The 22,521-nt window shown below is 40.8% G+C and overlaps 2 protein-coding genes across 2 annotated transcripts in view; one reads left to right on the forward strand and one right to left on the reverse strand.

Moving 5' to 3' along the window:
- The window catches only part of ADAM10 (ADAM metallopeptidase domain 10), a gene marked incomplete at both ends in the record, with an annotated part of 39,881 nt that extends 39,438 nt beyond the window's left edge, over positions 1–443 (reverse strand). Inside the window, one exon of the mRNA XM_079540865.1 lies at positions 389–443. Coding sequence (XP_079396991.1) covers positions 389–443 — 55 coding nt within the window. The remainder of the gene's footprint in view (positions 1–388) is intronic.
- Positions 444–1,791: 1,348 nt separating this feature from the next.
- Positions 1,792–22,521, forward strand: part of MINDY2 (MINDY lysine 48 deubiquitinase 2) — a gene marked incomplete at both ends in the record, with an annotated part of 28,716 nt that continues 7,986 nt past the window's right edge. The window contains 6 exons of the mRNA XM_079541032.1: positions 1,792–2,400; positions 9,774–9,831; positions 11,037–11,101; positions 14,319–14,477; positions 15,852–15,954; positions 18,084–18,226. Of these exons, the coding sequence (XP_079397158.1) occupies positions 1,792–2,400; positions 9,774–9,831; positions 11,037–11,101; positions 14,319–14,477; positions 15,852–15,954; positions 18,084–18,226 (1,137 nt within the window). The remainder of the gene's footprint in view (positions 2,401–9,773; positions 9,832–11,036; positions 11,102–14,318; positions 14,478–15,851; positions 15,955–18,083; positions 18,227–22,521) is intronic.

A 22,521-nucleotide genomic window follows, 5' to 3' on the forward strand; every position in this document is an offset into this window, starting at 1 on the left:
GGCAGGCTGCTCCCCAAGGCGAGGCGGAAGGAGGCAGTCGGACGGGAGGGAAGCGGCCCACAGCACCGCCAAGTCCCGAGGAAGCGGAGCGCCGGGGGAAGCGCGGCAGCTCGGGGAGAGGGAAAGGAGAACGGCGCAGCGAAGAAAGGAGGCGACGGCCGCCTCGGCCTCCCGGAGCGCGTGCCGGCAGCGGGGCTCGGGCACCGGGCCAGCCGCAGGGGGAGCGCCGAGACGGAATGAGCAGAGCGGGCCCAGCCGAGGGGGGGGGCGGCCCGCCGCCCCGGGGAGAGGGCCCGGCGCCCCAGGGAAGGAAAGGGAGAAAGGCGGAGGCGGAAGGCCGCGTCCCAGCCGAGGCCCCGCGGTCCGAGCGGGCCAGGCTACCCCTCACCTCCGGCGCCTGCCGCCCAGGAGCACAGCAGGATTATCGTCCTCGCCAGATCCATCTTCGCCGGGCCCAGGCCCCACCGCCGCCTACCCGCAACGCATCCGCCCCGGCCGGCGCCGGGATAGGGAGGGGCGAGCTCCTCGCCTCCCGCCGCTTTGTCCCCACGCTCCGGGGGCCGCTCGGCTTCCGCCCGCGGATCTCTGGGACCGAGCGGCAGCCGCACCCGGCGCTTCCCCCGCGCCGCTTCCTTCCCCGCACCAGTCCGAGAGACGCCACCGGCGGGGCCGCCGCCACCGCCGCTCTGGGCGTGTCCCACACGACACGAAGGGGGGCGGAGCCAAGCAGGAGCGAGAGCGAGAGCGCCGCCCGCCTTAAAGACGCAGGGCGCCCCCCCGCGGGGGAGGAGGACCGGGCCGCACCTCCGCCGCGCGGCGCTGAAAGCCTCTCGGCGTTCGGCGCGGCGTCGCTGAACGCGCGTGGCCCGCAGCGGAGCGGGGAGGTCGGGAGTGGCCCTAAAGATTCCCCTACTCCATCTCCGTTCCGCTTCTCTCCTCAGAACCGCCCTTCCCACGACGCGGGAGAAGTTTGTGATGAAACCGGATCTACGGAACTCGGTTTCTCGGTTCCCCAGGAAAGTTGCGTGTGAGAAACCCCGCTGCGGCGAGCGGACCTCGGAGCCAGGCGTGAGAACAGCGAGAACGGGAGCACGGCGAGCCCTCCCCAAAGTGCGCTCACACTGTGCGAGCGACCAAAGGGCGTGGGCAGCTATAGGGCGGAGAAAATACCTCCGTTATTCTGTGTGACTGCGTTAGCTCTGAAATCGTCATCTTCACTACAGCCACCCTCACCATTGAAAGAGACGCTTAACAGCCGCAATAAAACAGCTCCCACACCCCCACAGAAAGCGAAACCCGGCAGTGCGGGACAGCGTCCGGCCACGCCCTGCTCTACCTCAGCCCCGCCGGGCAGGGCGCCGCGCGCCGCCCATTCTGCGCAGGCGCGGGGCCGTGGCTGCACGGGCGGGGCGGGACGAGGCGAGGTGGCCTCCTGCGCCTCAGACAGCCGGCGCGGCCCGTGCAGTGTTTCAGGACAGCCGCGGGCCCGGCCGCCCCGCCTCCTGCCGCCCCTTCCGGCCTCGTGCTGGGGCGGCGCGCCCTTCCCTCGGCCCCCTCGATTCCCTCCGCCGCCCTCCTCCCGGCCCGGCCCACGGCGGCCGCGGCCCCGCCCTAGGGGCGCCCCCGCCCCGGGCCCCGCCGTGACCCGCGGCCGCTCCCCGCTCCCGCCCACGCGTCCCCGGCGGGGCGGAGCCGCCGCCGCTGTCATGGCGTCTCGGGATCCGTCGGCGGAGATTCGGCCGCCGCTGTGCCAATAGAGCGCGGAGCAGCCGGGTGGCCGCCGGTCCGGGCATGGAGAGCCCGGCGCAGCCCCCGCCGCCTCCGGGCCCGCTAAAGAGCGGCGGCGGGGGCGCCACCGAGCGGCTCCTCCCGGGAGAGGCGGCGGCCGGCGACGGCTGCCGGGACGGGCCCGGTGAGGAGGGCGGTGGGCGACGCAGCCCGTCCCCTCCGCCGGCCCCCGCGGGCCCTCGGGACGCGTCTCCCCTGCGGGGCGCCGAGAGCGCGGGGCCGACGCTCCCGGAGAGCCCTGGGGCGGCGGCGGGGGCCGGCTCCGGGAGCAGCGGGGCTGCCAGCCCCCCGGGGGAGGAGTCCCGCAGCCTGGACTCGCTGGAGTCGTTCTCCAACCTGCACTCCTGCTGCCCCAGCGGCTCCGAACTCAACAGCGACGCCGAGGAGGCGGTGGAGGCCGCCCCGGGGGGCCCGGCCCCGCGGCATGATGCGGAGAGGCCCGCCGCGGGCGCGCAGCTCCTCGCCGCCTCCAAGGAGCGCTTCCCGGGGCAGTCGGTGTACCACATCAAGTGGGTGCGCTGGAAGGAGGAGAACACTCCCGTCATCACCCAGAACGAGAACGGCCCTTGCCCCTTGCTGGCCATCATGAACGTGCTGCTGCTGGCCTGGAAGGTACGGCGCCATCGCGGAGGGCCGGGGCACCTGCGGCCGTGTGCTGCGGGGAGGGGGCTGGCTGCGGGGCGAGCTGCTGCTCTGTGCGTCGGTAGCGCTGGAAACTGAAGCGATGCTTTGGGAAACTAGGTTAATATTAAAGGAAAATACATGCGGGTTTTTGCAAAACGTGGATTTGCACAAATAACTTGCTGAGTAAGAGGGATCCGTCTGTGGAGTTGTGTGGCAGGGTGGTGATGAGTGAATCGAGCTGTGCTTTGGGGCCTGGGAGTTCCTATGGTCTGGTAGTCGTTGTGCATATGACTTCCTGGGGTCTTAGAGCAAATCCTGTGTAAATTCTAAATCTTTAAAATAGAGAACTCGACTATGAGGTATATTATAGCTGTTGATGTTTATGTAAAAGAAGTACCATCAGATGTGTGCCTTACAAGACAAGGAAGTGGGGTCTCAAGAACTGTTGCTAATGCAACCCTGAAGAATTGGTGAGGTGATGAGACCTCAGAATAGGGAAACTTCGTGGGAGTATTTGTTCTTGTAGAATCAAAGGAAAGGAAATGAGGTGTCGTAGTGGTTGGAGGCTTTTCACAGATATAGCAGGTAATATAGTATTTTCATTTTGACCTTTGTCCAATAAGAAAGCATTTTTTCACAGAGATAGTCTTTCAGAAGGTTAATGTTAGTTTGGGCTTTTTGTCTCTGTACGTTTTCCTGAGCAGAACAGCTTGTGGGTCAGGAGGAATGCTGTGGGTACGTGATGTAGCTATTAAGACCTTTCTGAGAGCAGTACAGGGGAGCTGTGGATGGCACAAAACTGTTGTCTTTTGCAAGTTTTGCCTACCTCAGGAGGATGGATAGATCTTTGTAGACTTCAGTATTTAATATTTTCTTTGTGCGTTTCCTCTTTAATGTACAGAGGTGAGTGCAGGGCCTTGAAGAACTGGTTCAGCATCATTCTTTGTGGTGGTGGTGTTTTAGATGTGTTTGGTCCCAGGATTTACCTTTTTAAGTGTTCATTTAATGAAAGGACATAAATGGGACATCACCGTCCTTGTTGTTTGCTCTTAATTTTTAAGAGGTTTTGTTCCTTAGTGTTCTTCCTTTCTTTCCATAAATATATAGTTACTTTCTTCTGTTGCCTTCCGTTCCAGAACTTTATCTGACGTTCTGCTTTGATCAAATGCTATGTTAGCAAGAATGAATGTGCCATCAAAATTTGTAAGCAAAATGAAAAAGCCTCGTTGGAGTGCTCTTACATTTCTAGTTGCTGGGATTATAGAAGGGGTTTTCTATAATTCTGTTTATGTAAAACCTCAGCAGAATTTATATGACTTCCGAACAGCCAGGAAGTCACCATTGTAGGTGGAGCTGCCACTATATGACTATTTATGCGCTTTGGGATTTTCTGATTAGTTGGTTGTATATCACCCCTGCTTATAATTGGTTCCCTTATTTAGGGCCTCTCCAAATTGTCCTTTCTTTTCCCTAGTTTACAGTCAAGAACCACACTGACATGGTTTGCGGAGGCAAGCTTTTTGACAGCTCACCTGTGCATCACTGTCAGTTGCCAGTTATACACCAAGGCTGACAATTGGCTTCCACATTGTTCTCGCTTCTCCTGAACCAAAATGGACACTAGATCAGGTCATGTAATCGTAAATTGGGAATGAGGGAGCAAACCAGGAGATAGAAATAGGCAAAGGCAGAGTAGGGTTACCAGAGCATGCGGCACGTGAGAGGAGCCACTTGGCTGTGGGAAAAGACTGTAGTGAAAAGGAGGACGGGAAATCAAGCTGGAATAGAGAATAGCAAGGTAGAGAGTTTCATCTTGGTGCTTCTTCCCTGTGTTTGCCCCTAGCCTTCCTAATTCAACAGCTCCATCAGAATGGAGTTCTAGTATTTTCCTACAGGATGACTAAAAGTCTCATATGGCTTCAGATGATATGAGCGAGTGCTCAGAGCTGAAAAATTATGATTACAGTACTAGTGCTTAGGTTTTTATGAATACTTCCAATAGAATGTCCAATCACGTGCTTTACTTATCCCAGAATGGGAGTGATAACTTTGAGATCCATCACTGTGTGTACTAGTTGTGCTTGTGCAGTAGTGAAATTTGAATTCACATTGCTTGTGTTGAGCTGCACGTGGTCAATTTGTTTAGGACTGAAATTGGTATTTGTTTCTTAATAGTCTTAGCCATCATCATGGAAACATTTGTGCCTTAAAAACGTGAAATGCTTGGATATATTGAGAACTCACTTTTTCAGATGTTTCAGCTCAACAAAATTCAAGTTCTTACCTCTGCATGCTAACAGCTTTGTGATCTGCTGTTTGTGTGTTCCATTTGCCCTCTGGAAGAGTTTTTTGTCTGTCTCTCTTACTGAGGGCTATAGGTAGTTTATTACTTTGCTTATCTCAATAACTGGATGTAGGAAGATCTCTTCTACTTGAAGTAAGTGTGTTGCACGTTCAAAGTAAATATTCCTAGTGAATTTGAAGATCTTGATCATTAAGTGAACAAAATTCTTAGCAACTACTCAACTGTAAAGTATCTTTGGGAGGTATTTTTGAAATTAGATTTAACATCCTCATTTCGTGATGTAAGTTTAAAGACCGCTTCAAAATAATTGTTTCTTTGAGTGTACAGCACCTGTATATTTTTACCTGTGAGATTTGACAGTGAGTTTTTGGAAATTCTGAAGTAGTAGCACACATTGGGATTCTTCAATAACCTTTTAATAGAACCAGATTTTTGAAACTAAACCTGTAAAATTGCTACCTGTCATATCCACCGCTTCCAAGGGAGTCTGGACATACAGCTCTGTGGTGTCAGATTGTGCAAGCTGTACTTCCAAATGTTAAAATTATGGAACCTTTTTTTTTCTCTCTGCAGACTGCTTGTGGAGCCCTTAGGAGATAGAGCTGAAGGGTTATTAATGAAATGTTACAGAAATGCTCTGAATCAAAATTAACCGAAAGCAATATGATAGAAAGTTGGATAAGCAGCTGTTGTGCAAAGTAGTGTGGTAATAATATAGGCTTCTGCAATAGAAATGAAAATGGGAGTAGAATATTGAAATAAAAAGGGTTTTCTGGTATAGAGCAGCTTTGAGTACCATCTTTCAGCTCACTTCAGTCTGCAGATTTGCAGTTTTTCTTCACGGCTCCAACTATGTGCTTCCACTTTGCAGTGCAGAGCTTGCTTTTGTGGTATTTGTTAGGTGTAGTCCACTCGTTGCTTTCTGGTACCTTCTGAAATTGCATTAAACTGCGATTCTGTGTTCGTCTTAAGATCTACTGCGTGGTGATCTTCAGTTGCTAAAAGCTTAGTGAATGTGCAGTGTAATTCTGCTCTGTGTTCCTGAGGTGGGATGTGCACAGAAAATACTTACCTGAAACATTCAGAGAAAAGAGGACACATCATTTTGGAATATAAAATAAGCCTAAGGGAAAACATTTTAATACAAATAGAATTAATAGTATTATTACTGAAGCCTTGGAAAGCAAGTACATGTGGAATATCTTCTTGTTACAGGTTTTTGTGTAGGAAAATAGTTCCAGTAGTATACATCGTTAAAGTATCTTTCAAAGTTATGCAGATCACAGTCTTACCAAGAAAAGGAAGGTTTTGGGAATGATGTTCCCTACATGAACATAGTTCTTCTAAAATTTGGTAACTTAGAACTCTATGAACTGCCTCTTTAGATGACTAACAGTTACGTAAGTAAACGTTATATAACCACTTATGCTTAGATGTATCCAAACTGAGGTGCAGGAACAGGTAGAGTAAAAAAATTTCTTGCTGGAAATGTTCTGTTTGAGGTTCTCCTAAAATGGCCTGCTTTTCAGAGTAGCTCAGCGAAGTATGCTCCTGCTGATACCCATTTGGTTTGTTGGAGTCTGCAGTGGTAGTGCTTAGTTTGACGCCTGGCATTGGCCTTATATGTGTGATCTGCTTTTTATTGAGCTGAACTTCCTGATGGCCAGAATTTGCACAGATTGCTTGTATGAACTCAGCTTCCAAGCACAAGATGCCAGTGAGCTTCTGATGAGTGCTCAGCAGAGGCCTTGGCAGCTTTCCTCCCTGCATCTGTGAGATGAGCTGAGCTTACAAATCAGTGGCCCTATAATTGTGTTTTCTAGAGTAGGAAGACTGTTCTGGGGGACTGAAGAAAACCTGATTGGGGAGGAAGATACTAAAATTGTCAGGTGATAGCAAAAGCTATCAGGCAATCGTGATAAGTTTATGAAGCTTTCTCTGCAAGGCAAAAGGTGAGTGGTCCTGTGTGGAGCCAGGAGCTGGACTCAATCCTTTTGGGCCTCTTCCAACCCAGGATATTCTATGAGTCTGAGTGTTTGCAAGAAATATGAATCGTCTTTTGCTGGGGTGGGTTGAAGCTGTGCTTACCTCTTCCCAAACACTGAATTTGCAGGAGTAGCAAATAAGTGCCTGGCTACTTTCCCATTAACCTACTATGCGGAATGTGGTTTAGTGAGCAGGATGGACCGGGTGATTCCCAAAGGTCCCTTCCAACTCCTGTAATTCTGTGTAACTATAACTAGAAACTATAAGTAGAAATTTTTATGGTCCCTTTTTCTATACACAAACACAAACTTGTTAGGAAGTGTTAGTTTCAGTACAGGACTATGTTGCTTAATTTTTAAAGCCTTTTTGAAGAGCTTGGAGTATACAGTGGAGATTATCTAAAGGTACAATTTAATTTTCCAGTCATTGTCTAATGCACAGAAGCTATATAGGCTTTGTCAAACTAACTCTTCAATATGAAAATTTATTTATCAACTGCTTTTTAATTACATAGGTAACTCATCTGTACCTCACATAGTTGGGTAATGAAGATTTAGTTTCTTACTCTGAAGAAATGGAGGGAAAATAGAAAGAGAATTAGCTAGTGTTAGGAAGAAAGACAAGGAAACAGCAGTAGAAAAGTATGGGAAATGGGTGGGAGCTGAGGAAGTGCTTTTTTCCTACTCTAGCAATGATGCTTTGGGGCCTATTGGTAAATTTTCTGTCCTTCAGATTATTTTGTACAACAGATTTATCTATTGTTGCTTTCTTCTACTAATAAATGTGTAGAGTGACTGGCTCTATGTGGTTTTTCTATTTCCATTGCAGTTTGGAGGTATCTTTTCCTTTTTCTTCTCTTTGATATGTTTCCTATAGCTTAAGAATGTTCAGTGAGGCACTGAGCAGCTGGCATTGTCACGTTTTCTGTATATCAGATCAGTTCTGTTCCAAAGTACTTCTGACCATGTTGGAACCTGTTAGACCACTGTAGAGGTTTGATTGAGGTCCCATGAAATATGGCAGGTCTAAAACTATGCTGTGAAAGATTTGCTTAGCATTTAATTAAGCAGTTAATGTTGGGATTTAGCTTGTTAAATCATCTGACCATGGGAAATTGTACAGACATGAGTAAAATTACTTTAATTTGGTTCTTCAGTAAAAAAGAAATTGCTGACCACTGCTGTTTGAGAGAAAATCAAGATTTATAAACTTATAATACAAATATCTCATTTAATGAATGAAGTATGAAACATGAATATATTTATGCCACAAATATGTGGAACTTAACAGCAAACTGTGTAATGATGTTTTATAGTTGCTGTGGGTAATGGAGGTGTGCTTCTAGGTCCCTCAGAGCAGTGTGGAGCAGAAATCCCCAAGTTGATATCTATGTTTAAAAAAAAACAGTCAAACAAAATGCTAACCTCAGTCCTGAAGAAATCATCACGCTAATCCTACTAATAGCTGAGGTAGTGTGCTAGTTTTTCTTCATGTGCTGCAGATACAACTGTAGTTAATTGTAGCTGTAATTTTCACAGTCCTGGAACCATTTTGGGTGTAGGTGGTTCAAGTATTTCTGTTCTGGGCTGTTAGACATGCAGCAGTGAACCAGCCCAGCTCTATCTGGCTCCAGAGCATGCAGAGCTGATGGTTGCTCAGGCTTAAATGCTGCACTTCAGAACTGGGTGTGTAAGAATCAGCTTTTTAAATCTTTAATCCTCTTATCAACATGGCACAATGTTTTCTGTTTATGTGAACACTCAAAATGAATGTTATGAGCAGGTTCAAAGATTAGTTAAACTCTCCTATATTTGGGGAAGAGGTTAAGGCATTTTGTAAGTTACAGTCAGTTGTTTCTCATTTAAAAGATGTTTTCAAAAGTTTGTATGCCTATGAATGCATGACTGATTTTTCTTCTTGTTTAATTCATATCGTCTTGAGTTTTTTTCAAGTAGCAGAACTAATTAAGCCTTCTTTCTTGTGAAGTTATGGTTCACTAATTTCCTGCTTTACTAACAATTTATAACCCCCTAATCTTTAATTCCCTTGCCTTCTCTGTTTGTCCTTTCATTTCCTTTCTTCCCCAGATGCTTGCAAGTTCTGTGCTTGGAGTTGAGGAATTTCTTTTTGAAAGAGCTCCTAGTACTTGAAATTCCAGATTTGCTTGACTTTCTGTAGTATGATGTAGAGGAGAAGATGAGAAGATGAAATACTGAGGAATTAAATGGAAATAAAAAACAACAAAACAACCCAAAACATCAGGACTGAAGACTCTAATGTTACTCCTGCAGATATTGATATACACAGCTTTATGTGTTTTTGGGCTCTTATTGCAGGGAGATATCTAAATGGGGGTGAGCAACCAAAGCATTTAACCAGGATGCTGGATGGATGAGATGAGTATCTAAGAAGGTCTGAGCTGCTGTCACAGTGGTTAGTTCCAGCAAGTGATGGTGACAGGAATGGATCGGGGAGAATGGAAGGTTCAACTACCGAGTTGTGTGGTCTTGGTCTCCTCCGTGTTGGAGTGAAATCAAACCCTTGATGTGTGAGCATGGGATGAAAGGCTGGGAGGTCATTTTCTCAAATCTGCATGAGCGTTGTCTTTCCTGTTCCAGCAACTGCTGCTGCTAGGTTCTCTGCAGCCTCTTGTCTGTTCATAGGAAACTTTCAAGTTAAGACCACTTAGGAGATATAAAGAAGTGACTTTCTTAACAAATTGTGATCACAGTTCTCTGTCTGTTCATCCTGGGTGCTTTAGCTGAGCTAGCACGAGTAGTGCAGACTCCCATGAGGTCAGGGGGTTGCTGGTGGGAGGCTTTGGTGAGAGAAGGGAACACCGTGCACAGACCTGCAAGTGAAAGAAAGGGTTGTGTGTGTATGGTTCCTCCAAATACTCAAGTGTTGTCTTCTCTTTCACAGCTGTTATTTAATGAAGTCCAAGTAGGCTAATGCTTTTAAAAATCAGTGAGCCAAATGTGATCAGAAAGCTTCGGGCTAAAAAGTCGTTCTTAAGTTCTAGATTGCGTTGTTTTGAAATCTTACAGGCAACGTACTTTTACTTTCACAGGTTAAACTGCCACCAATGATGGAAATCATAACGGCTGAACAGCTGATGGAATATTTAGGTTAGTGACCAGTGTTCACAATTGCTTTCTGTTGCATATTATGCTTATTAGTGAGTATTAGGACTCTTACTTTTTTTACTGACTATTTTTACTCCGCTTTATTTGAATGTATATTTCAAGAAAACTACTTAGATTAGTATGCCAACATGCTGGTAAATCTAAACTTAACTGTAGAGTGGAGTGAGGGAGGGAGTTGTGCCTTTAACTGTCAGCAGTAATGTTAATCCTTGGTAGTATGACCCAATTAAAATAACATGAAAAATGAATTTAGTTGTCATGGTGACTGGGTCTCTCCTTTGTGGGCATCATTCCATTACCAGATTCAGTCTGCAAGCAAAGCTGCAACTGTTTCCATCTGACAAGTCTGTAACTTCAGCAGTCCACAGTGATCCAGGTGTTAAAAGTGGATTTGCCTTAGTTCTTAAACTATATGCACCGCAGCTCCTTGTAGCCTTTTCAAAAATGTATCACTGAATCTTTCAATGGCAGAAAAAGATGTTTGCTTTTTTTTTTTTTAAATAAGAACTGTCATTGCCCATGTCTAAACACTCTAGTTATATTGATAGAATAATGCTGTCTGAACTTAGTGCATAATCATAGTTGGCTAAACATGTATCTCTAAGTGTCTTGTTTTGAAGTCGTATATTACTTTGTGGAATTATCTTAGTCAAATTTCAGAATCACTGTCTCAAATTCTTGAGGTTCCTGTTGAGTCAACATGTTTGATAATTCTTCCATAGCTGATTAATAACCTTCATGTTGTAGGCACAGGTGGAATACAAGCCTTTCAGAGTTACTAGTGTATGGAAACATATGCCAAAATTTTTGTAGTGTTGGTCAGGATGAGTGCTTGTGTTTGTTAAATTTTATTATGCAATCCCATATCTTTTTGTGAATGGTTTGAATTTATATTTTTAACTTAAGGCGCAGAGGGAACGTAAATTTCTGAATAATCAGGAGACTGGGATGCTAGTCAAGTCATTATAGAATGCTGTTTTAGTAATTGCACTTGTCATTGGAATTGTAATTGTCAATATATATCCTTACTATTATTTTATATTTTTGTATTTTACTCTATACTTATAATCCAGGCCATAAAACAGTGGCATCTCACTCAATGAAAAAAATACTTATGATCAGTTAGCTTCAGTCATAAGTATTCACAGAAATCTTGAATAAGCTTGATTTTATTTTTCCTTTTTTAGGAGATTATATTCTTGATGCAAAACCCAAAGAGATATCTGAAATTCAGCGTCTAAATTATGAGCAGGTAAGAAGCTACTCCTAAAATACAACTGCTTGTGTCTGCTTCTTTTTTTCTCACCTGAAGTTTATCAGTTTGTTACAAACCATTGTTAGTACTTTTCCAATTCTATAGGCTTGGTGTGGAGTATTAGTTATAAGTATTTCCTATTAGTGAAGAAAAATTTGTAATCTCAACACACAAATTGTTGTGTTTTTTTTTCTTGCGGTGTGTGTAATATAAGAATCTTGTTCCTTTGATGAAGAACAATATAGAAAGACACATGAAAGTGTGTAACACTTGTGTGTAACTTTGAAATTTTCTGTTTTGCATTCTTCAGCACGCTGCATTCTGTGATCTCTGCTAGGCTGTAACTGAGGGTACAGACAAAGCAAGAGACCTGCTTTTAAGTGGTGATGGAGAAACATGAGGTTGATTCAATTAATAAACAGCGATATTCTTCTCACTGCTGCCGATTTCTGTGAGCACAGGACGCAGGCTCTTGTTCACTGCTGGAAAATGCATACCTAATGGTGCTGACTGTTGGAAAAAGTGTTTTGTAGCTGAGAGTCTGCTTTGTCAAGCAGTGTCACTGTGCTCTATGTATTGGTTATGGTTTCCTTGGAAGTAAATTGGAGGCATTACTTTCGGAGCAACCTAAGTATCGTGGGGTAGTTAAAATTAAAATGAAGATTGAATGTATTGTTTTTGGAATCATACAATATATGCTTTGTATCAAGTGACATGAATTCTGCTTGTGATAACTGAATTAGCTATTTTTCTCTCCACAAAAGATTACGTGTATTCCTGATAAAGATTATAGCAGTAATCAACTTCCAGGAGCTGAAGAAAATTATACATTAAAGAAAAATATATATGAAAGTACAACCTGTATGGCTTTCAGTTGCTCAAATAAATGAGTTTACTAAGTAAATGTCACAGATACGTTCAGTAAATGTGCAACTGTGCAATTTTAAAAAACAACCACTGTTCTAGGAGTGTTCCCATTCATATGTGTTTTCTAGTTGCACAAGTCATGCTGCATAAGAGGAGAAAAAGAAACCAATTAGGCCGCAAGTCTTATGAAATCATTACGTTTTACAAGCATTGGAACTATGTCTTGGCATTAATCATAGTTCTGTGTTTATCGCATCGTAACAGGAAATATTCTTTACCCAAATGTTGTGTTTTTTTCTTACAAGTTAAAAGAAATACAAGAAATTTTTTGGGATGCTTGGATTTGTAAGGCTAGATTTTAGGGTAATTTTAGCATAATGTTGTGATGCTTTGTTTTGTGTTGCAGCTGTGATTTGTCTTGCCAGTAACAGCGTACCTGAGAGTATTAGCTAAGTATTTAAATGAAAGATGGATCTTAAAAACAGTAAAGCATCAAGTTTTAATGCTGCTCAATGCACTGGTGTTGTGTAGTTCTATCCTTACTTATTTGCATTTATTTATTAGAAATCTGTTACTTTGAAATGGTACAGTTCAAATTATAGTGAGAAATGTGTAGTTCTTCAGACAGCTTGATGTATTTTTGCTTTATTTATAAAGTAAACATTGCAAAATAAGTGCAACTAATTGCTGTGGATGTATGATCTGATGTGTGTGAATGACTGGTGCTGGTTTGCCATAGGCTCTTGCTGTTCTACAACAATCAGAATAATATTGTTTGTTACAAAACGCCTCTGATGGGATTTAGCACTTGATACCTGGTCTCTACTCATTAATCATGCTTCTAAAGTAAGATGTTTTTGTCTGCAGTTATAATAATACAAGCAACAGTGTAAGTCTGAGCCTGATCCTGAGAATTTCTTAGGAAACTTGCTATGTTCTAAATTTTGTGACATTGCAAAGTTGACAAAAGGATGCAACAGGATGTACTCAAGTAGTCTGAGCTGCTGCCTTCCTGGTAATAGAAAGTTCACACAGCAGTGCTTCAGGCAGTAGGTCTGTCTGATTCATAGAAAACTCTCCAAATGTGGATACTGTATGCTTGTTGTTTTTTAAAAAACTTGAGGAATTTTCAGGAGTTGCATCTAAAATATTACTTGAGAACCAATTTGTTCTACTGTAATTTTGGTAAAAAACCAAACCAAAACAAAAACCACAAAAAACAAAAAACAACCAACCAAACATTAAAACTTGCATACCATCAAGTGTAGCTTAATTCCTCCAGCTGAGGAATTGGTGAGTGCTGAGGTTGGCAAGTATGGGATTTCCTGCTTTGTGCTGTAATGAAACCTTGCTGCTGTGTGCGCAATGTGCAGAGATCTGTAGGCAGCGGTGTTTGACGTGTGTCTGCTTACAGCTTTCATGCACGCCTTTTGTTTTAAGGTTCCATCATCTAAGGAGGAACGTCTGAAACTTCTTCAAGAATAACCAACTTTCATCTTTCTGATAAATGCAGATCTGTTAAAATTGGATTATTTAGAGCTGCTGATGGCAGTTAATCTATTAGTGTTGTATGCTTTAATTGGTATGTTCTTTAGAATACCAAGTCACAAGATGCACAGGCAGTCTTCTTAGATTTTGGACAAATAGTGAGGACTGCCATACACTGCCAATTACGTTCTCCTCGATTAATTTGTCCATTAACGTGCTGCAGAAAGGAGTGTTCAGATTAACATATTGGTTATGTTATTGTGTAATAGACTCCATTTTTTTTGTAGTCAGCAAGTACTTTCCAAGTGATAAAATGTCATCTCTCCATACCCTGATTACAGTGTTAGCCTACCGAGCTCTTTAATACTTCTTTCATAACCTGTCCTGTGTTCTCAGTTATACACATCCATTTTTCTTCCCTTCATGACTACATTAACTGTGCTTCTTTTTGTTAACTGTCTTATAAAGGAATATAACACAAAGGAAACTCCATAATAATAATTGAGTTGACTCTGTGAAACTTTAGTCTTCATTTTCTTTTCAGTCTCTTCTTCTACATTTTGTTGTGCTCTTTTTTAAAACATTGTTGCAATTCTGAATTCCTCTTAAGCAACAAAATGTTACAAAACCAAGCAAACAAAAATTGCTCTGTTCCTCTGAATCTTCTGCAAGCACCTCATGTACTGTCTGATATTCTGATATTACTTTCAGTGGCACAAGTAACACAAATATGCATTGAAGTGGTTCTCTAGCAAATTTCCCCTTTTCTAATTTTTTTTTTTTTTAGCAATATTGACTTAATGCATAATCACCAAGTGTACAAAGCTCTATTTGGTGTTTCTTTTCTTTCTGCTGTCAGAATATGAGCGATGCAATGGCGATTCTGCATAAGTTACAGACAGGTCTGGATGTCAATGTGAAGTTTACAGGTGTACGAGTGTTTGAATACACACCGGAATGCATAGTGTTTGACCTTCTTGACATCCCTTTGTACCACGGATGGTTAGTGGATCCCCAGGTAACTTCTTGTTTTTTCCTCCCATAATCAAACAGAAGTTATTCGCGTTTTATTTGGGGGAGGGAAGATGTTGCAGCATTTTCACTGGAGGCAATAATAATGAATACGGTAATTGATGTTTTAAAATCTGTTCAGAAAAAAAATGACTTCTCAGAGGAGTGAATGTAGATGGTGGCTGTTTTGTTTTGGTTTTTTTTTTTTGTTTTGTTTTTTTGTTTTTTTTTAGTACAGCAACTTTGTATAGGTTCAAAATGTGCTACGCTGAAATACATTGTACTCATTGCATCCTTCTGAAGGATGAAGGGAGTTGCCCTGGGGTGTGCCACTCAAATGCTTTTGGAAGCTCATGAAAGAACACCTGAAAGGAAAGCAGGATTTCTTCCCTCTTTTCTTTTCTTGATTTACATCTACCGGTAACGCAGTTTTTGAGAACTGAGGTCATTAAAACCAGTTAGGGGCAGCTACATCTTGAAGACTTATTTTTCATGGTATTGAGGTGTTGTTTAACTAAGCAGTGAAATGATATCTTTCACCTCATGCAAATAGTAAAACTGAAGTGTTTGCCTGGAATAAGGTGCCTCAATTTTCTTTTCCTGTTTGTTCGGGCTTTTTTCCCCCTTCGTGCCTTGTTCTTGAAAACTGCTGTTCTCTGATCTGTCCTGATCCTTCTTTGCTGGAAAGTAACTTTCTCTTAATTTAGAGTAGAAGTGCAAATAAAGAAGAGATGAGTGTAGGCAAATGGGCTGTGTCCAGGGCTGCCTGATATTGATATATTCTGCGTGACTTATACCTTAGTGGATCATATATCATAGCTGTAGTCCAAAAACACAGAGTAGTTTTGGAATTTCTTTAAATTGTGGATTAAGAACTTTAATGATGTTTTATGTTAAGATCCATTGAGATGCCTAAAAGATGGCTGCTTTTTAAGAAAATCTTATATATTCATTGAGTTTGTTCTAGTGTGGCATTGTTTCTAAGGAAGTATGATGCAAAGAGAACAACATTGATGTGTATCAAGTGTATTCAGTGATAGTTACCTTAGTCTCTAGGGGTTCTGTAATTTGAGCACTAAGCATCAGGAAGGAGAAGTAACTGAGAGAGAACGTTCCTATTACAAATTGCACCCCATACTCTTCTCTTTCCTGCTTATCAACAGCTTTTGATGCTGGGCTTTATTTTCTGGATTCTAAATGGTATCTGAGGTTGGAAAATATTTAACAGCCTTGGCTAAAGCTTTTTGGTCTAGTGTTGTTAGGGGGTTAACATCCTCCATTGTTTGAGACTGTTTCTCCCAAGATATTACTCTCAGCTTGCAGTTTTGTTCTTTATAAGAGTAAGTTCTCTTGTTTTTTATGCTGTTTCCTCCTGTTCCAGGTTGCTGACATAGTAAAAGCAGTTGGTAACTGCAGTTACAATCAGCTCGTGGAGAAGATAATTTCTTGTAAGCAGTCTGACAACAGTGAACTGGTTAGTGAAGGTGGGTAACTTTTTTTCTATCGTCTGATTATCCACTTTATCTAAACTTCATTTCATATTGTGTGTGTGGTTCCTGGTATGCTGTGATACAGGTGTGGTGAGCTGCTTGGTGTCTGCTGTGTAAGCAGACAGCACAGTGCTTGTCTCAATGTCTCTGATGGAATTTCTGAAACGACAGTCAACCTCGTTCTCTTGAGCTGTGAATTATACCTTTAAAAAATAGAGGTAGCTTCCTTTTATGAAAAGGTATTATGAATAGCATCAGATTTTACCTTAGCTACGTATTATCTCCTACATGATAAAGAAGATCTCAGTGATACTTGACATGGATATAGCATTTCTAAACATGTACTGGTGCTTTACAGTAATAAGGCTTTGGAACTTTCAAATCATTTTCTCCTTCTGAATGTGTTCTGTTAGATGTGTGGTAATAAGCAGGGAGGAGATTGGGGAAGATAGTATTGTTATTTTGTTCAGATCAATCTGTAAGCAAGGTGATTGGAGATATTTACAAATCAAAGAGAAAGTTTCCTTGTGTTTTGTCACTTTATAGTTAAAGGATGCAGGACATGATTTTTTTGAGGAATTCTCTGCTTGTTTGGCATGTGATCCAAATGACAGCTCTTGGAGTATTTTCTTTTGGCTGCTTTTACAGCTGTTAGTTGCACAGCAGTGAATGCAGTCTCAACATTCAGAGCCCGCTTGCTTATCAATGCAGAGAGTTAGCAGTCCTACAGCACTGTACAACTGCACCGTACAAAAAGCAACCCTTTCAACCTCTCACTTTTGGCCTTGTTTTTGTTTTGTTTTCATATTTCTTGATAGCAGACCCATATATATATATATATATATATATATATATATATATAAACATAATATAAATATATAAAATATATTAAAATAATAAATAATTAAATAATAAAATTTAATAATAAAATAATAAATAAATAATATATATAAAAATAATATGTATAAACATATATGTATGTTTTTATATATTGTACAGTGCCTATGTTCCACTACCAGCAGTTATAATGCTGGGTCTCTAGGCTAAGCCACAGCTGAAGCCAAAGGCTAGTATGTGGTATTGTTGAGCCATGTAAAGTTATGTGTTTGGCTGCTGTTCTGTGGAGAAAATACCCAAGGTGTGAGAGTTTCTACCTTGCAGAGGTTCATGTTTACTGTAGTTTATTGAGAAGTGTATTGAGCACGTTGTCATATGTCACATAAATACTGTGGTGGTGTTTTCTGAACTAATTCATTTATAAAATAAATTTCAAACAAGTGTCTTCCGGTCTGACTGGTTTGTAGTTAAGGAGGCATTTTGGCAGATGTTAACAACTGATAAATCGTAAATATTGGTGAATGAGATCTGAAGTGGTGCCTTGGTCTGAAGTTCTTAAAAATCTTTACATGGCTTAGAAGGACACGAGGACTTGGTAGTTGAGTATGTATAGGTGAGCATAAAAAGAGTTTGATATTTTGACATTCTACGTCTGGTCTCTTTCAATAACAGTTTTCATTAAGAATTTTGATACAGCCTAGAATACATTCTCCCATCTTTGAGAAGTTTGGTACTAAATGGCAATAGCTTCCTTCCATGCTTCCAATCCACATCTGTTGCTCTGATTTCTCATGTTTGGTTCTTTCTCTGTTACTATGTAATTTCTGCCTGTACTTGAGAAGAAAGGGGATGTGGATTACTGAAACTTGCTAGGGTAAATGTGGTATTTTGCTTTACTTTTTAAGCCATTGTTTTCAGTCAACCTGTTACATCAACCTCCCATCCTTATTTTGTAATCGCATTTAACGATCGCTTGTGAGGAATAAATTAGATGATGTTTTGCATGTTAACAGCATGGTGTTGTGATGAATATCTCCTTAAGTCCTGTTTTAATGAAGAGTAAGTAAAATACTTTAGCAAGTGAGCTTTAAAAGTGGAGTTTGTTTTTAACTCAGTTTTAGTTAGACAATACAATGAGGAACAAATTTGTAAGGCTTTTTCTTTCTTTGCTGTGATGACACATTAAAAATATTTTTCTTGCTTGGCATAAACTGGAGTAAGAGGACTGTCAGGTTTCTGTATTTTTAGGAATATGTAATAGGCACACAAATGTATTGCTTTTATAGGATTTGTAGCTGAGCAATTCCTAAATAATACGGCTACGCAGCTGACGTACCATGGGCTGTGCGAGTTGACTTCAGCTGTCCAGGAAGGAGAGCTCTGCGTGTTCTTCAGGAACAACCATTTTAGCACCATGACCAAATATAAGGTATATTCCACATTCTTATTGGTTTTTGTATTTTATGGTTTATGTTCACATTTTAAAGCGAAGCTTTTTTTTCCTTGTCGTGAAATACAAGTAAATTCCAATTTGTTATTATTGTAAGTATGGGTTGTGGTGAACGTAAGATCTGTAGCAAATACCACTTATGTTTTATTGATTAGCGTGTCAGAGTCTACAATCATTTTAAACCTTATTGTAGGTCTCCCTTAATGTTCAGCTTCTTCCCTGTTTTAACTCCCTTTGTAATTGTGTGGAATGATGTAAACTTCTTATGTGGTTTAAATTTATTTGCATTATGTAATTGGCAAGGATAAAGTTAATGGATTTGTTTAATTTCTTGTTTCTGAAGACAAAAAATTTTGTTTCCTGTTTGGACCGGAAGGTGGATAGCTCTATAGGTATCCTAGTGCTCAAAATACCAAATATCTGGAGAAGTTCAGATAACTGTAGTATTGGGTCCCTTATTTAGGAATGCAATTAAATCTGAAACTGGACCAACACAAAATGGTGTGAATTGGAAAGGAGTATTGCAGAGTGCTGGAAGCAGGTGGCTGTGTGGTGCATGTTTCTCACACTCCTTCCATGGGCCAGAAAATCTACCTGGGCAAATTACCATGGGCAAATTCTTAATGGCTTTGTTCTGACAGAACTTTGTTGTAAAGTGGTAGTTTATTTCTCTGTATCTCTGTATGAGTGTTAGGCAGAAAAGGCCTCAGTCAAATTGCATCCTAAGGTTTAATCAATCTCTTCTCACTGAAAAACTCAAATATTCTGAGGTAGAATTTGTTAGGTTTACAGTACCAAATAACGTGTAGGTTGGACATTCCTCTCGAACAGAAATATAATTAGTTCTTACCTTTTTTATAGAACTGTTGAAATTACTTAGTAACAGTTAATTGAAATATAAAATTAATTCCATGATGTTTGCACTTGTATGTAATGCTAATAACTGGAGGGAAAAAATGTTTTAGAGACCACTTTTTTAAACTACCTATTATTTTGTAACATCATATATCTCATATGTGAAGTGTACTTTTCCATTTGTCAGTACCGGCCCTTTTTTTTCTCCCCCATCTGTTAACCTTGACTGTCGTATTTTTATCCTTAGCATTTTGAATAATTATTTTATTCAGAGCTTTAGCTCAGTTTATGTCTGATGAAGAATGGATTAACTCCACAAGGAGGTAACACAGTTGGTTTGCTAATAACTGCTTAGAGTGTGTCTGTGGTTTGAGGCAGTTATATTTTTAAAGTAATAAGACTGGGAAAATTATCTTTCTTCTCTTCCTTCCCCCCCCACCCCATTTGAAGAATGCTTGAGGCATTGTTGTATTGCTTCTCTTTATTTTCTAAATCTACTTTTTGGAATAGTTGCTAGTAGTTTTATTACATGAGGCCATATGTCATTTCTATATTTGCTTTCTTGATGGAAAAAATGACAGGTTTTGTGTTTTTTTTTTTTTTTCATAAGAGGAAAAGACTAAATAGAAGTAGAAATGTCAATAGAAGTACAGGTGTACTTTATGGCTCTAGATAGGACGTAGAAGTGCAGGAAACTTTTTTCTAATTTGGAAAATATTCCAGATAAATTATTTTAATCTTGGAAATTGTAACACTTCACTGCTGTGCTGTAATTGCAAACTTAAAATACTAAAGTATTGTTTATATTAAGTAAGGTCAGTGGATCACTTCAATCTTGTGAATTATGAGTACAGAGTTTTCTGTAGAGGATGGACTGCTTGTCTTCTGCTGCACCCAGTATGTGGACAGAGGTCAAAATTTGGGTGTAGTTAGTGCTTCATCACCTTCATACTTGTAACTGCTTACTTCTGTTGAGATATTTTTACTTAAAGAAGTAAAATATGGCAGTTCATGTGCTCTGTTCTTAAGTAATATTGTTAATACAGAACAGCTTAAGACAACGAGTAGAAGTTTGTCTGAACTTTAACTGTAAAAGCTAAACCCAGGTCCTACAAAGTACAGTTGTTTGAAGTTGAGTGTTATTTTTTAGTTCTACAATTTAGCATCTTAGAAGCAGTAAAGTCATTGGTTTTGTCTTGTCCTTTCTGAGAAATTTTAGGCCTCTGAAATTAGAAATTTTGTAATACGGGTCAGAAGTGTTTCATAACCGTTATTATGACCTCACTTGCAGTCAGCGTTCAATTTTCCTTCTGTATCTGTTGCACTGTATGTTACTGCATATCAGATATCAGGAAACTATTAAGAAAGACAAGTTCTTCATTCATCTATTTTTTAAAAGTTAGCAGTATCCTTTCCTTTGTTTTGTAGTTATTTGCAGTAGCTATATTGAGTATATGTTCTTGATTAACTAGGAAGTCAGAAACAGACTTGGGCTTTTAGCCAAGATTAGCTATCTGAAGACTTTGGATCATAGGATGCTCATGAGTGCTAGGTGCAGTGTTCTCTGGGCTGAGATTTATCAGTTTCTTTACACTTTGCTTTTAGTAGATGGATAGCTCTGCAAGTTTTAATGGGGTTTCTTTTGTTTCAGTTTCTGGCATTTTCAGCAGTAGCTGGATAAAGGTGAGAAGTCCATTAATCAGGAAAAGAGAAAATGCAACATATGCCAGAAAAGACAAAGGAGTAAAACTTCTGAGAACAAATCAGTTTAATTCTGATTTGTGTTGTTATCACATAGATGATAATGACAGTGATTGAGAAATTTGTATTCTATCTGGGGCTGCGTTCGGTACCTTTTTTTTTTTCAGTTGCATTAATGTTCTCCACATCCGATCTAGTGAGCTTGCTTTAGAGGTAATTGATGTGTTCTGTCTTACATTTATTATCACTAAGTGCATATTGTAAGGTAATTCCCTAATAAGGAATTATTTTGTGGATGTTTTAATGCAGAAATGGGAGAGTTGGAAACTGCTGACATCCCTAGCTTGTATAATCTGAACATCTATGTTCAGTACAAAGCATTTATTGTTCTGTGATGCGTTGTCAATTTAAGAACAGATTTACTAATGCTGGCAATACTTTACCCAGTAATTCTGAGTTTAGAGTGGCATTGCAGTGTCAGATCAAAGATCTTCATCTTATTCTTGGATTACTTATTTTGGAGAGCTGTGTTACTGAAATGACTTAGGGAAATATGAAGAAACATCCCAGTGCTCTCAATTCCTGCCTTTATTATTATTATTATATATATTTTATGTTACAAGATACTGGATATTGGCAAGAACTTCTTGGAGCTACTGGACATACTAGTGCCCAACTAGTATGGTTGTTAGGCCAGCTAATACACATTATTTTATAATCTCCTTATTTTTCATCCAGTGTTCCTATCAGCAGCAAAATTTTTGCATGTGTAGTGAAGGAATTCATTGCACGTAAGGAAGGGGAAGGGAGTGACTCCTTGCTGCCTGGCTTTCCTTTTAATTTTTTTATTTTATTTTATTTTTTTCCAGCTACTAAGCTAACAGTAGCAGCATGGGTTCCAAATCCGTTTTTTTTTCTTATTACTGTGAAGTACTTCTTGCAACATCAGAAATAAAGTGGCTGTTACTAACATAAAGCAACATTCGGAATGATTCTGAATGCCTGGTGTAGATGGGTGTAGTGTCAGTGTTGTTACGTACTGTAGGCAAAAGCTCCTTAATGCTCTGCTTTTCAGTCTGTACAGTGCGATTCTCTGCTAGATATGGGGATAAAGGCAGTAATTTGGGCTCTCAGGTAGGCAACAGGAGGTGACTAGTTGTATTAGAATGCTTTTTAAAAGATCTGTTGTGTTAAGAAGAATACTTGACTTGCAGACAAGAAGAGAAGCAAAATAGAATGGTTATCTAGTTTGGTCTGTTACTGAATTCAGAAACATTTGTTAGTGTTTTGAAATATTCCTGTTCAGTGTAATATATATAGACAGCTCTAAAATGTTCACCTGCAGGCAGATAATTACGGAGTGATTTTTACTTACCTTTCTTTTCATTCCTTATTCAGGGAGTAAGTGCTAAATGGAAAGAGCTCATTTAACAATGCTTTTTTTTTTTTTTTTTTTTTTTTAAATTTTGGAAGTTAATGTGAATAATTTTGAAGAAATGATCTTCCTCTAAGGCTTCAATTCTCTTAAAAAGCTGCTGAGGTGATATTACAGTGTAACTGAAGATTCACTGAATGCATTTTAGAACACAGTGTCAGTCCATTTCTTCAGTTTTAGTTTATTTATTATAGTGTTGGATAATTATAATTTTACTTTTCCAAAAGGTGAATAAAAATTGCATAATGCAATATGAAATTGTCATCCTTAATTTGGAAAGGTT

This window comes from Tetrao urogallus, assembly GCF_951394365.1.
Source record: "Tetrao urogallus genome assembly, chromosome: 11".
In the NCBI taxonomy this organism is placed as follows: Eukaryota; Metazoa; Chordata; class Aves; order Galliformes; family Phasianidae; genus Tetrao; species Tetrao urogallus.